The following is a 13,785-nucleotide window of genomic DNA, read 5'->3' as shown; positions in this document are numbered from 1 at the left end:
GGCAGCCAAATCCCAGTCAGGTGAGCAGCTCATGCGGCTCTCCCCCCGCTCCGCGCCGTGCCGCGGGGAAGCGGCCAGCGAGCGAGCGCTGCCGTCGGGAGCCGTCGGGAGGCATGGCACCGGAGCACAAGGTAATCCCCCCATCGCTTTCTTTAGGAGTGAAAGCTGCAGCCAGCGGGTGACCGACGGGTTTGTTTTCTGCTCCGGCTTCAACGAAGACGGTACATGTGCTGTGGTATTAAACGGGGGAAAGCGGCTGCTGTGAGGCTTTGTGAAAGCTGGACATTCCTGCCATAAAAGCCATAAACCACTGAGAAGAAGCCCAGTGGGTAGAGATGGAAGGCAAATTTGTATTTCAATCCAATAATAACTTCGTTTCTTTGACACCTTTTATTCCTGTAGTGTAGTTTACTAAATTTTGCAAAGGAAATCAAATTCAGCCCGTACTAAGAATGGAGTACCAGCCCCTGCTGAGAGGGTCTAGCACGCGCATCAAGGTAAGGAGAACTGCCTTGGCCTCTGAGGATGGATCCTGCAGAGAGTTTGTAGCTTTAATGATGATGGGCAATTGTGAAATTCTCTTGATTGTCCCATGTTTACTTCTAAATAAAAATGCATTAGATGATCAGGCTTGTAAAGTTCTGTGTTTTCCGTAGGCACGTAGCTGTCCTATGAAATGGAAGCTAAAAAAGCACATTTCCTGATTCTTATGTTTTACACTGAACGTAAATGGAATTTTTTTTTATGGCATGTTTCTGAAATGAGGTGAAAGTGCTTATAAACTGTCAGGAGTTAAGTAGCTTGCAGAACAGATAAGGCTCTTGTCTGTACTCTAAGAAACCAGAGCCCAGACTCCAATGTGACACATTGGTGTAATGAGCAGACTAATTTGGGCAGGCAGAAAAACGTAACTGTCATAACAAAATGAGAGTTATATGATGTATGCTAGTGATTCTGGGGGGTTTTATTTGTTTGTTTTCTGTCTCTTCTAGCTTCCAGGTTGTACCAATGAGACACACAAAATATGTTGGCAATATTTGGTTAATAGAAAGATCTAAGTGTGCAGTGCCTATGTTTGCCACTTCTAGTTTTATCTGTACTACCCAACTCACTGCAGCCCTTATTTGTCTTAATTTATTGCTTTGGTTGTCATCCAGAGAAACACTTGTGTTCTTGGGAAACTGTAAGGAAATATTAATTGGACTTTGCTTTAATAATAAGATAAATTTCAACAACTTTTGAATTTCAGTCCTGAAAGAAGGAGGTTTTGGTGAATTACCTTCAGGAAAGACACAGCTCTTTCAGAATACAGTATAGCACCTGGAATAACTCAGCATTTCTGGAAACTGAGCCAAGAATGAGAATAATGAAGAACAAAGTCTACATACCTTACTTTGAGAAATTCAGGGAGCACAAGCATATTAAAAAAAAAAAAAGTACAGTCTTTATAAAGGAAGAGGAAATCTGATCACAGAAGTGCCTTTAGTATAGGAGACATCGTTGTGTCTAGCTGAAGTCAAAGTGATACTGTGAGATGAAATTAGGACCTAATTTTAATGAAAGGGTTGCTAAGCATTTGAACTGGGTATTATTTTTAGTACTGTTGTGTTCAGTAAAAACCAGAGTCAGCAGTGCAATGGTTGTGTTGCCTGCGCTTCATCTGAGTGCTTGTGATTGGTGCATCTCCAGAAGAAGTGGGTGATCACGGCCAAATGCAGTGCTGCAGGTGTTTGAGAGTTTGTGTTGTTTTCTGAACAAATACTTTCACTGTTCAAAACTAAATACATGATATAGTTCATCATGATTTTCTCATTAGTTATCATACCTACAGGAGTTCAAGGCCCAGTCTCTTTTCATGCCTGTTACTCTCTTCTGTTCTCTAGCTCCCCAGCTGGACCTTGTTTTTGGCTGTTTGTGCTGTTGGAATTGGAGGGACCTTTCAGTACGGGTATAATGTTTCCATTATCAATGCACCCACCCAGGTAACATATCACCTCTGGTTCATAGAGTTGTTTTACAGTAATGGAAGTGTCCTGTCTAGATGCCCAGGAGGCCAAACACGCTTCTGCGGGGCTCGCGGTGCGGAGCAGAGCAGGGTTCCTCTCAGGTGACTTCCAGAATGGCCTCATGTGAATTTTTCTGTGAGTGCCTCCCGTCAGAGGTATTCTGTGTCAGAAAAAGTGCCAAACAGACCACATAAATACCTATGTTAAAGTATTTTTTTAAGGATTAGCTGAATGCATAAATAACATATTCCAGTTAGTTTTTTTACTAAAATAGCCCAGAACATTTAGAATAGAATAGAATAGAATAGGACAGAACATTTTCAGTGGGAAGGGACCTACAGGGATCATCTGGTCCAACTGTCTGACCGCTGCAGGGCTAACCAAAAACTAAAGCATGTTATTAAGGGCATTGTCAAAATGCCTTGTAAACCCTGTCAGGCATGGGGCCTCGACTGCCTCTCTAGGAACCCTTTTCCTGGGTTTGACTGTCAAGTTTAAAGTTCCCCTGATGCAGCTTTGAACCATTCCCACACGTCCTATCACTGGGTAACAGGGAGAAAGGATAGTTGTCCATCACAAGGCAACTTGCTGAGAAAGATCTTCTCAGAGAGTCAAAAAGTTGCATCTATAGTGTCTGAATATCTTGCAAGTATTTTCATCTACTTGTTACTTTTGCCTCCATTGCCACAGCTTTGAGGATTCTGCATATTTTGTGGATGACTGGAGTATCTCAGCAAAGGGTCTTGTGAAATTGATGGGTGTAATTTTCTGCTATCAGCTGATGCATTGTGAAACTGTGAAGACTGAATTGGCTACAACTTTGTGTGCTTTTTAGAAAGGTTAAAATAAGCTGTTCGTGAAAGAATCTGTAATATGCTGGCAACAGAGGGCGAGTCCAAGTTTATTCTTCTGTTAAGTCTTTGCTGGCAAGGAGCAGGGGCCTCTGATTACAGATACATGTCAGTTCAAGAGTTTCTAATGACAAATTTTAGAAAACCAAGCACATGGAACGGTTTAAAAGCTCTGACTGACACATGAATACTGTCAGAAAGGTGGAGTATTAGAGCTGCAGAAAGGTATTTTAGTATGAATTTTTGCATTACACTAAAGCAGGAAGATAGTAAATCATGTCAGAATGAGTCTCCTGACAGTAAATTTTTTTAAGTTGTGTGAGACCTCTGTGTTCTGAGGTGTTCCTAAAAAAAAGTAGGACCTACCCATCTGCCCTGTACCCACTTCATTCAGAAGGACCTCAGAGCTCTTCCGTGGCAGTATATGGAAAGGTTGTGTGGAACACAGCCTCTCCTGAGGTAGGCTATGAGCACAGAGCTGCTCAGCAGTCTCTGAGATGTGTGGGGGTTAGGAAATGGTATTGTGGTAAAGGAAGATTCTGCTAGTCATTGGTGGTTTTAGTATAGTACAGCTAAGATAGTATCTTTTGTTTGTGCCCAGAACTGGTTTTCAGGATTGAGGTGGAAGTTATTTTTAGTGCTGTGCTGTAGGGCTACACATAATGCTGTGCATTCATCATTCTTTTCTACTGCAGCATATACACAGGTTCTTAAATGAAACCTGGACTAGTCGTTATCACAAGGAGCTAAATCCAGATTTGCTGACTTTTCTTTGGTCTGTCATTGCTTCTGTTTTCTCCCTTGGAGGCCTGTGTGGAGCCCTCATTGGCGGCAGCATGGCCATTCGGCTGGGCAGGTGAGTTACAGCAGCAGGAACAGAGCAGCAGGTTTTCTTCTCCTGCTTTCTCACTGGAACAGAAAGCAAATAAATTGAAAAAGAGTGGGCAAAAATGTGCCTGATTTGAATATGAAATCTTCACTTCAAAGCAGAGTTTTCTGGTAGAATTTAGTGTTTGTTCCAATGTGATGTTAAAAGATGAGCCCTGAATGATAGCCTTCCAATCTCGTATTTCTATTGCCTTTGTTGCAATCTAATGAGAAGTATTCATGTCCTGTATGGTAGGAAGCACAGGTCCCCTGTACACATCTGCCTTCGTGCCAGTGAGGACCTACTGCATTATCTGTAATGTTTCCTGTGCATTTGCCAGAGCTAGGGCATAAATGAACAAACCCCCACTCCTGCCTTGCCAGGCACTTCTGTCGTATTTACGCAGTGTTGGCTTGTGAAGGCTTTTTAAAATTAAGAGTAAACAGTTGTGTCAGATACCTGGATTTCTAGTGAGTAGTGTGTTTCTTCAGTATAAAGCCCATTGTTTTTCCATATTGCCCAAAAAGGAAAACTTTTTAAAAAACACATTATTGGAGATTTCTTTAATGTTTGGTTGTTGGGGTTTTCTTTCTCTCCTCTTTAGGAAAGGAGCTCTTTTGATGAATAATATTATAGCAATACTGGCCTCTGTTTTAATGGGGATCAGTTTTCCTACAGGATTGTTTGAGTTACTGATTGCTGGAAGGTTTTTGATTGGCATAAATTCAGGTGAATGATTTCCTATTCCTATTTTTAATAAGCTGTGATGGATGATAAATTACTGCTGATTCTTTAAGTATGTTTTGTGTTTGCATGTGCCTTTGTAGATACGATAACAAAAATGTTCTGTAGTCTAACTTGTAATCTGAAGGCAGCTAAATTAATAGGAAATTATCTGATTTGCTATGTGTTTTGGTTCAGTAACGCTTTTTAAAGCAAAGTCTGTTAATAGCAAAACGTTTTTTTATTTCCTTGCAGGTATTGGGATCTGTGTGCAGCCTCTGTATATCGGGGAGGTTGCCCCAAAGCATCTTAGAGGTGGCATGGCCATGGGGACTTCCATCTTTCTGACTGGGGGGATTCTGGCAGGACAAGTAGTTGGCTTGAGGTTAGAAATGCTTTTTTTTTTGCCACCTTGCATCACTCCCAGGTGAAGAATGCCAGCTCCCCACTGCTCCCTGCAGAACGCTCGCTGTGGCCACTGCAGCACTGGTGAATCAGTGTCACACAGAAGGTCTACCTATAAGAAGAAAACCTTGGCATTTGTCACCTTATTCCTACAACTGCAAACCATCTGTGTAGGTTTTTTTTTAGGGAAGTAGTCTCAGCTTGGATGGGTCAGCCAGAACAGCATCAGTACAACAGCCACCTTTATGCCAAGTTGCTAGTTGAACTGCTTTGGTGAACCTGAAAATGCTTTGGACCAGCACAGCAATAAGCCAGCAGTAAAGTAGCATTGCTATCTCTTCCTGAGTGAAATACAATTTCAGAGCGGCCAGAAAATATTTTCCCAACCTCTTTCTACTGAGGTTTACAAGACATGGGTAACTGGTGACAAGGGAACTTCTCTGGAAGGGAAAACATCTTGCTGTCATATGTCTTCTGAATAGTCATCAGTAGCTAATTATGTGGGGTTTTTTTCCTTCTTTTTTTCACACCTCTCCCAGGGAATTATTAGGTGGAGAAACATATTGGCCTCTGTTGCTATCCAGCAGTTGTTTCCCAGCATTTGCCCAACTTTTATTCCTGCCATGGTTTCCTGAAAGTCCCAGATACCTTCTTATTGACAGAGGTGATGAGCTGAGCTGTGCCAAAGGTAATTACTTTCTTCCCAGCTTCCTAAAGCAAGAAGTTTTCATATCCTAGGGAAAGCCAAGTTGTTATAGAAAGAGATGATGTTCCAGAAGTGTGGCCAACAGGTAAACACAAGAGAATTAATTTTCCTCTTTTATTTATTTTTTTTTTTTAGCTTTGAAACGATTTCATGGTTCTTCAGACTATCGAAGGGAGATGGAAGACATACAGCGGGAGTGTTCTGCCTTAGATGGAGAAAAACCCAGGAAGCCCTGGCAGCTATTCACTGACCGTGGTGTGAGGTGGCAGCTCATCACTGTGATTGTGATGACTATGGGCCAACAGCTCAGCGGGATAAATGCTGTAAGATTTTGTATGTACTAACAGCTTGAATAATTGTTTAATTTTCATCTGTGTTTCAACCTTTTATTTACAGAAAGCATCCACATAAAGAAGCTCAGAGAATTGGGCTGTAGGAAGGAGTATCTTTGTATTTTTTCTGTTTCTGTTTGTTTCTGGTTTGTTTGGGGTTTTTTTGGTTTTTTTTTTTTTGTTTGTTTGGTTTTTTTTTTTTAATTTTTTTTTTTTGTCCTATGTTTTTGGCATGTAAATTTTGTTAAAGAATGAATCAATACTTGTGTTTACATTCTTCTGAAACAGTAAATAAAGGTGGATGATCTTATCTCATTGTGTCAGGTTTAAGAATGTGAAGTATTATATTCAGTAAGTTTAATTGTGTTTGCATTTATGATAGCAATATATTTACCTAGACATGAATTTAATAGATTATTGTCAAACTGGTAACTCACAATGTAAAATACATTGAGCTGTGTGTTTAGTATGAACTTGGCTTTCTTCCCAGATAATGATTTAACTTCCAAGAATGCCCACTTTTCTTTTTTTTTTTTTTTCCTGTTGTAGATTTATTTCTATGCAACTTACATTTTTGAACAAGCTGGGATCTCAGCAGAAAAAATCCCATATGTGACACTCGGCACTGGAGCTTGTGAATGCCTCACAGCCCTCACCTGTGTGAGTAACTATTTATTCTGTCTCATAGAATAAAGAGTAATGATTCTTCTCGAAGAACAACATTAGAATATGACATCAATATAGTAACAGAAAATTATGTCTTGTCCACAGGGTTTACTGATAGACTACGTGGGAAGAAGATATCTCATCATTGGGGGTTATCTCCTTATGACCCTTTGGAGCATTGTTTTAACATTCTCTCTGACTTACCAGGTATAGGGGAGGACTCATTTATATTACATGGTACAACTATCATGCATGAAAATCTGTGACACTCAAAGGAAACTGGAAGATAAGAGCTGGATAGGATTAAACAACAGCTAAAAAATTACAGTGGTTGAAAGATTTGATCGATTCTACATCCATATTTCCCTAAAATAAGAAAATGCTCTCAGCTAACATCTGATCATGTATTTGTCTTAAAGCTGCAGCTGCATTTAATGCTGACCAAACTAAGTGATGACAAAACAGCATTTATTCTAGCTTTTAAAGTAACCGACACCTAATTCCATTACATGGAAATTCACAAAAACTATTGGGAACTCACTAGATACGTTCACAGTACCTTCCATTTACAAGGGAAGGACAACATTCTGATCCAGAATCATCTGGAGTTTTGCTGTAGTAGAGAGGCACCATTAATTGTTGTGTATACTGTATCAGCTCAGATAAGGCAGCCCCACAAACCTGAAATTAATTTTTGGAGGAAATCTATCTCTACATCTGCAGACCATACTATACTAAATATTTATCATTGCCTTTGGGCAATCCAAGCAAGATGATGCAGGTGTAGCTCCAACAGTGAGCAACTAGATTTATTCAGCATCTGGCTGCGTGATAAATCCTTACCTGACAAAGATGGGGTTGAAGAGATGCAACTCTAGCCCTATACACACCGTCAGTGTTCAGAGCTGGCTGCAGATGGGTGGCTCACGTGCCTGAGAGAGACACAGCAGGGTCAGGGGCCACACAGACCGGCAGGGCCACGCGAGAGGCACTGGCAGTAGTTTCTGTGTGGCTGGAGTAAAGTAAGCTGCGACCTCGAGTGGAAAGTGGAATGAGCCAGATGTCACGTGGAGGCCTAAATCTGTATTTATTTGTTTATTATTTGTAACTTTTGTAAATATCTTGGTTTGCTTTTGAATAAGGGCATTACAAGCTTAGGTCTGGTCTTTCTAATGCACTTTGTGTCATACCTGTACAGTAATCTTAATGTTCTTTTACTGCACTGTTGGAATTTCTGTATACATCATGCGATGAGAAGTCTGTTGATGCTTTGGTGGTGCTTAATGACAGCTGACTGACGGGATCAGTGTGAAGTGCCCAAACTAACACTGACAAAACGTTAAGCTAGTAACAACACATAATTCTTATCTGCAGTATTGGTGTAAACTTTTAACCTCAGAGGACTAATTACAAATCTTGACAGAAGTACTAGACTCCATTTAGTAAAAATAATTAAACAATTTTTAATTCCTCTGAAGCAGTACTGTTAAATAAATTTGCTCTAAATGGTCACAAATGACTGTTGGTCTTGCAATAAAATAGCAAAAGGAAATTTAACAGTTTAGGCAAACTTTAGTACTGGATTGTCTGAATCTGAACTAAACCTTCTCATCCTCTTCTCTTCCAGGAACTGTACTCATGGGTGCCTTATGTGAGCATGGCTTCTATATTTGCCTTCATCCTGAGCTTTGGGCTGGGACCAGGTATTGCACAGCCATGTTTTACAGGGGTGGTGTGTGTCTGGGGCTGGGCAGTGCTGGCAGCTTACTGTGTGATCTGGGCAGTATTTACTGTCAGGCTGCTGACGCTCTGGCTCGAGAGTGCAGGTGCAGCCTGTCCCAGCAGCACAGGTTTGTCTCCCATTGCCTGAAGCTGGGGCTCACCCTCAGCGGGGCGCGAGCGCGTTTCGGGTCTGGCCTTCAGCCGAGCAGCGAGACGCAGCCTGCGATGCTGTGACAGGGGCTGCTGCTGCCCAAGCAGTGCTGCTGGAACAGTGCTGCTTCCTAGGACACCTACTGTATGGGCAGTAGGTTCAAAAATGGGCTGTTAATGGTTTTTTTCTTTTTTTTTTTTTTTCAGATCAGCTAGTAGCATAGCCAAGAGTAGTTTTTGACTATTTTTCTGGCACTGGAAATACTGCAAATGGGCGTTTAGCATCATAACCTACTCCATTTCTGAAACTTGTTCCCATAGGTGGCATAACAAATACCCTGACAGCTGAGTTATTTATACAGTCTTCACGTCCTGCTGCTTACATGATAGGAGGGACTATTAGTTGGATTAGTTTCTTCACAATTGGAATGCTCTTTCCCTTCATAGTGGTAAGTATGCATAACACGTTTTCCTAATTGCTTCCCATATCATCTTCTCTCAGCTTCCAACAAATTACTTTTTCTTCTACAGTAACACTTAAACAGGATGCATACTACCCCTCAATCGAGTGTAGCTAGATTCAGTCCCTTTTGAAATAGTTTTTAGATATCCACAAAAAATAAGATGATAAATGAAAATTAAAAGGAATGCATGGACATAATTTTCATGTTCAAATTTTAAAGAAGAGAAGGTTATCAAAACTAGAAAAAATGAATCATATATTGAGATTCAGGTAACACATTTCTTAATAGTGCCTTGTGCTTTTATGGCAAGTAAACCTGGGGCCAGTGGTTCCCACCTTCTCTGAGAGCTTGCTAAGGGTTCTGTGATTAGGGCGATGATTAGAAAAACAATACAAGCTTTCCTTTCTAGCTTTGTGTTTTTGGCATCAGCACTTACTCTTGAGAACAGAACACACAGGAACTGCATACAAAAAGGTGTCTGGATTTGACAGTTTGTTCTTCTTGGTTTAACTCCACTTCTCAAGATAGTTGAGGTTTTTTTAATTTATACCATTGAAAAATACACTTGGAAAAGGTAGGGCCTACAAGCTTAAAGTATGGGACAGGGAAGTAGCAGATGTAACATGTCGTTACGTGGTGAATTGTTTAGTGTGCGTTTTAAATGTTTGAGCTGTTTTTTTCTTAAATAAGACTATCAAGTGTATTGCATAGGGCTCAGTAGTCTTTTATCTAAAAAAAAATAATTAAAAAAGTTACATGGGGGTAGGTTGAACATCTTATTAAAGATACCTGAGTGGCAGTGCTAGGTGTGAATGCAAACAAAACACTTTTAGTTTCCAAAGCATACCGTTAGATTTGAAATATACTGTGATCAAATAAAATGTCTTTTCAGAAGGGACTGAAGCAGTATTGTTTTCTGGTGTTCTTACTGGAGTGCTCCTCAGTTGCTGCTTTCATCTTCCTCGTGATTCCCGAGACAAAAAACAAATCTTTTCTGGAAATCAGAAAGGAATTTCACAAGCTTAATTTTGGAAGAAACGCCAAAAAAAAGGAAACGGAACTTTATGAAAGAAGACAACTCCATGATGAATTTAAAAAACATTCTGTACTGTAAGGTCAATGAGAACAATGGACAACGTCTTCTAAATCAAGTGTAATACCAGGAACAAGCAGCTTATTAAATCCTTCTGTATATTTGGAGGAAGTTTAGTTAAAGGCAAGTTAATCTTCTGAAATGCTGTTAAAATATGTAGTGCTGCAACAGTATTAACAAACTCTTACACTATACATAGGAGACTTGATGTTTAGGTACAACTTGATGTTGTAGGGATGTGGCAATGCAAGGAGAGGGTGCTCAGCAAATTGCTCCCCCAGAAGATTTCTTTAGATAATTTGGTAGATGTAGGTCTTTGGTTTCTAAGCCTTCTTCAGATTTGGGTAATCAAGGAGATGTTAGTGTTTTACTGAATAAAATAGTCTGAGGTGTTAAAACCCAAACAAGAATAGACCTACTGAGAAACCAGTATTTGAAATATTCTAGTTTATATATAAAACGGGGTATTTAGTTGCTGGTTTTCACTTAAATACCTTCTTCGAAAGATACAAGGACATTCCTCATCTAGTCCTACTACTGTAACTGTGCAAAGACAGTACAGCACCTATCTGAATTAGTGTTACTTGTAATAGAGTTTATTAGAAAGACTTGTTTCCTAGAAGGGTACTAATAAAGAGTTTTTGGTGTTTGATTTTGGCTTTATTTTTTTTTCCCCTATCCTAGCATCTTAACTTTTTAAACTGTGCAGCAGGGTAAAACTTCTCCTAGTTTTGAAGGTAAATTCCCAGCAGACTGAGATCAGCATCACAAAAAGCACTGATGAGCACAGAGGGCAGGACAGGAATTCAATACTTTTCACCTTCAAAGATTTTTTTGGGATGGTCTGACAGAACACACACAAGGAGATGTCAGCAAGCTGAAAGGACATATTGAATGACCTTTCTGCTTAATCACCAACATTTCATCCAGGACTCTTTTCTCAACTTAAAATAAATTGTTTGTATTTTAGCAGTCACAAAGTAAGGAATCTTCATTAACTGCTGTGTTTGTGTGCCTCTCTGACACTCCTTTCCACACCTGTCACTGCTAGGACAGTTGGTAGTCCTACCTCACACATTACAGCTTGTCCTGGTTATGAGCATTTCCTGATACCATCTGTTACTTAGTAAATGCTACAGCAAGCACTGGATTTATTTTATGTTTATCTTCCTTCTCTCAGAATTAAGGCTTTTAATGAAAACATAGGAAGTAAACACCTCTTTTCTGATCTTGGTAACTAAATCAGCTGTTTAATTGAAAATAACATTAACTCTTAATGGTAAAGGAGGCAGTATCATGAAGGGATCTTCTTGTTCTTTAGTTTATCCTCTAAGTTTGCAAAGTATTTCATTTTGGCTAGAAGCTTCTTAGCTTCTTGAAGATCATCTGAAATGAAATAAAAAATTACTAGTTTACAAAGGGAGGGCTGAACTTTAATTTTCAAAATGAATCTCAATATTTCAATCACAGCACCCATTTCAGTACCCAGTATTCCGAGAAACAATTTCTCAGCATCTGCATTCCCATTTGAAGTTATCATTTTGATGCAAACTGGAATTAACTGGAACTTTTGTAATTTTATTTTTTTTTTAAATTTAAAGTGAGGTCCTGAATTTCCTGGACCAGCAGAAAGGTCAGCTTAGAAGTATTTATTCTAAGTACCAAACAAAAGAACTCTTTTTATATGGAGGATTTCTGTTCTCCAAGTTCGTGAAGTACATGCCAATAAGAGAATGTGTTATTTTTAAAGCATTTGTAACTGGTATGTGTGGCAGCTAAATACTGAATAGAAATAGCTACCTCTTTCAAAAGCTGCAGTCACCTCTTCAATCAGTTCTTCTTGTTTAACTGTAAAACAAATAATTTCATTCATGTTTTGTTACATACTTATTGGTATATTTAATACCACTGCATTCTGTCTGTGGAGGGAAACAATCTCATAGTCTTTTGGAAGCTAAGAGAGCTTTTTGTAGTATTGCTGTCAATTTTTTATTAAATCACCATTTCAAACAGCTATATTTCTTCATTTAAACAGGTTTACAGTCAGCAATTCCAATGTAAATCAATGGTGACTAACTTTCCAGAAATCACACTTACTTTTGGTGTACTGGTTTACCCTGCTACAGTTAATTCTCTTCTATTCTACTTATTATAATTGCTTTTATTGCAGAGAAATATACCAATAAACTCAATGTTTTGAGTATCACCAACAATATAAACAAGAAAGATGCTTGTATAAGGATAATAATCACTGCTAAGTTGAAAGTAAAAGAAATACATCTGCAGGAATGAAATTATGCAATGTGGTCAGTCAAGGATTTTATGAACCTGTTTTGAGTGGTTCTCTCTTTTAGAACAGTCTACTTGCCCTGATCTGCTGAAGGTTGAGTAAGTTCATTTTTTTATAGTCAATATATATCTCACTGATTTTGCCAGCAGAAGAGGTACCATTTGATTTTTCTCAAGCCAGATTTGGTGTTTAGGTGGCATAGACTAGTAACGAGAATTTTTGGGTGTGAACTCTTGCAGTGGGTCAATTTAAGACTACTGCAAGTTAAGAGATACTGAAACACTGTAAAATCTTTAGAAAGACTCATATTACAGAAAATACAGTAAATTAGTTCTGTACAAACCCTCAAATCATAACCTACCTTTAATTAAAGTTTCAATTTCTTCAAGGATAGCCTCGTTTTTAGGCTCTGCCAGTTTCTCATTTATTTCCATGATTTCTGTGAGAAACATCAAATCTTCATCACAGTCTGTCTCTTGTGCTGGCTCCACTCCATTCAGCTCCAGCTAATGAAGAAAATGGGAATTTGGAAATACACATTCTTACATCTATTTCACTGTGAATTATTTTCTGCAATAATAAGTCCTTTTAGTAGGGCCCACTCAGATTCCAAGCTGACAAACTTCCCATTTATTCCACAAAATGTGCATAAACTGAGTCAGTCTTGAAAGTAACACCATAGGTATACCTTAAAAAGCACATAACAACAGCAAAGGCTGACAGGGGCCAGACTGAAACTTCAAAAAAACAGCCACAGCCAAACACAAATGTGTGAGTCAGGAAACAAATGAGTGTAAAATGAGCAGCAAATGAGATGGCAATAATCAGTATAATGTTAAAACAGTGGAAAAGCTGATTATTTTTCAGACAAGCCTGTTTTCAGTCTCTTATCAAGCCCTGGTAATCCTCTTCTTCTTCAGAACACCAACCAGCACGTCAGTGATGGAGTTGAAGGTCTGATCCATTACGCTGCCACCAGCAGCATCGGGCACCTACGATCAGCTACAGAAGTATGGATAGAACACATAACGGACACCTTACCAGATAGAGGCCACGGCTCAGGGGGTTCAGGAGGGTTTGGTAGGCCTTGTTAATCAAGGAGGAGTGCTGCTCGGAGTAGGACTGCTCTTTCTGCAAATGGACGATAAAAACCAGTAACAAGTTAATAACAAGCGGCAGAGCACATTATACTTTGTTACATACAGAGAGACAGGATTTCCACAACACGTGTAAAACTAAAGGTGAATTTTTAACAGATAGGAAAAGCCAGGAGAGGGGGACCCAGACCCCTACAGGGCCATCTCAGGCAACTCAGATCCCGAGAGCCACCGCAGCCCCTCGTCGCCATTCTGCCGCAAATCTGGGAGCAGAAGTTTCTTCTGAGCAACAGGACGCAAAGGCCGGAGAGTCCCTCTAGTCCCACAAGGGCAGGGAACCGGCGCTCAGCTTCGCGGGACCGCCACCGCCCGGCTCGGCACAGTCCCGCGCCGAAGGCGGCTGGGCCGCGGG

The 13,785-nt window shown here is 39.8% G+C and overlaps 2 protein-coding genes across 2 annotated transcripts; one reads left to right on the top strand and one right to left on the bottom strand.

Moving 5' to 3' along the window:
- The first annotated feature begins 113 nt into the window (after positions 1 to 113).
- Positions 114 to 10,007, top strand: LOC103780346 (solute carrier family 2, facilitated glucose transporter member 11-like). Its single transcript, XM_008948015.1, has 12 exons — positions 114 to 131; positions 1,884 to 1,982; positions 3,553 to 3,713; positions 4,330 to 4,454; positions 4,704 to 4,833; positions 5,393 to 5,541; positions 5,695 to 5,882; positions 6,441 to 6,551; positions 6,663 to 6,764; positions 8,185 to 8,260; positions 8,751 to 8,878; positions 9,786 to 10,007. Exons 1-12 carry the CDS (start codon positions 114 to 116, stop codon positions 10,005 to 10,007), a joined length of 1,509 nt encoding a protein of 502 aa, XP_008946263.1.
- A 1,209-nt stretch (positions 10,008 to 11,216) lies between these two features.
- HSCB (HscB mitochondrial iron-sulfur cluster co-chaperone) lies at positions 11,217 to 13,407 on the bottom strand (the record flags this gene model as incomplete). Its single annotated transcript, XM_008948004.1, has 4 exons — positions 11,217 to 11,372; positions 11,787 to 11,834; positions 12,638 to 12,782; positions 13,318 to 13,407. Coding segments are annotated over 4 exons (375 nt in total), but the record flags the coding sequence as incomplete, so codon positions are not given.
- Between the last annotated feature and the right edge of the window lie 378 nt (positions 13,408 to 13,785).

This window comes from Merops nubicus, unplaced genomic scaffold, assembly GCF_000691845.1.
Source record: "Merops nubicus isolate BGI_N331 unplaced genomic scaffold, ASM69184v1 scaffold43250, whole genome shotgun sequence".
Lineage (NCBI taxonomy): Eukaryota > Metazoa > Chordata > Aves > Coraciiformes > Meropidae > Merops > Merops nubicus.
The sequence above is the reverse complement of the archived record's forward strand: the minus strand, read 5'-3'. Positions and strand labels throughout refer to the sequence as shown.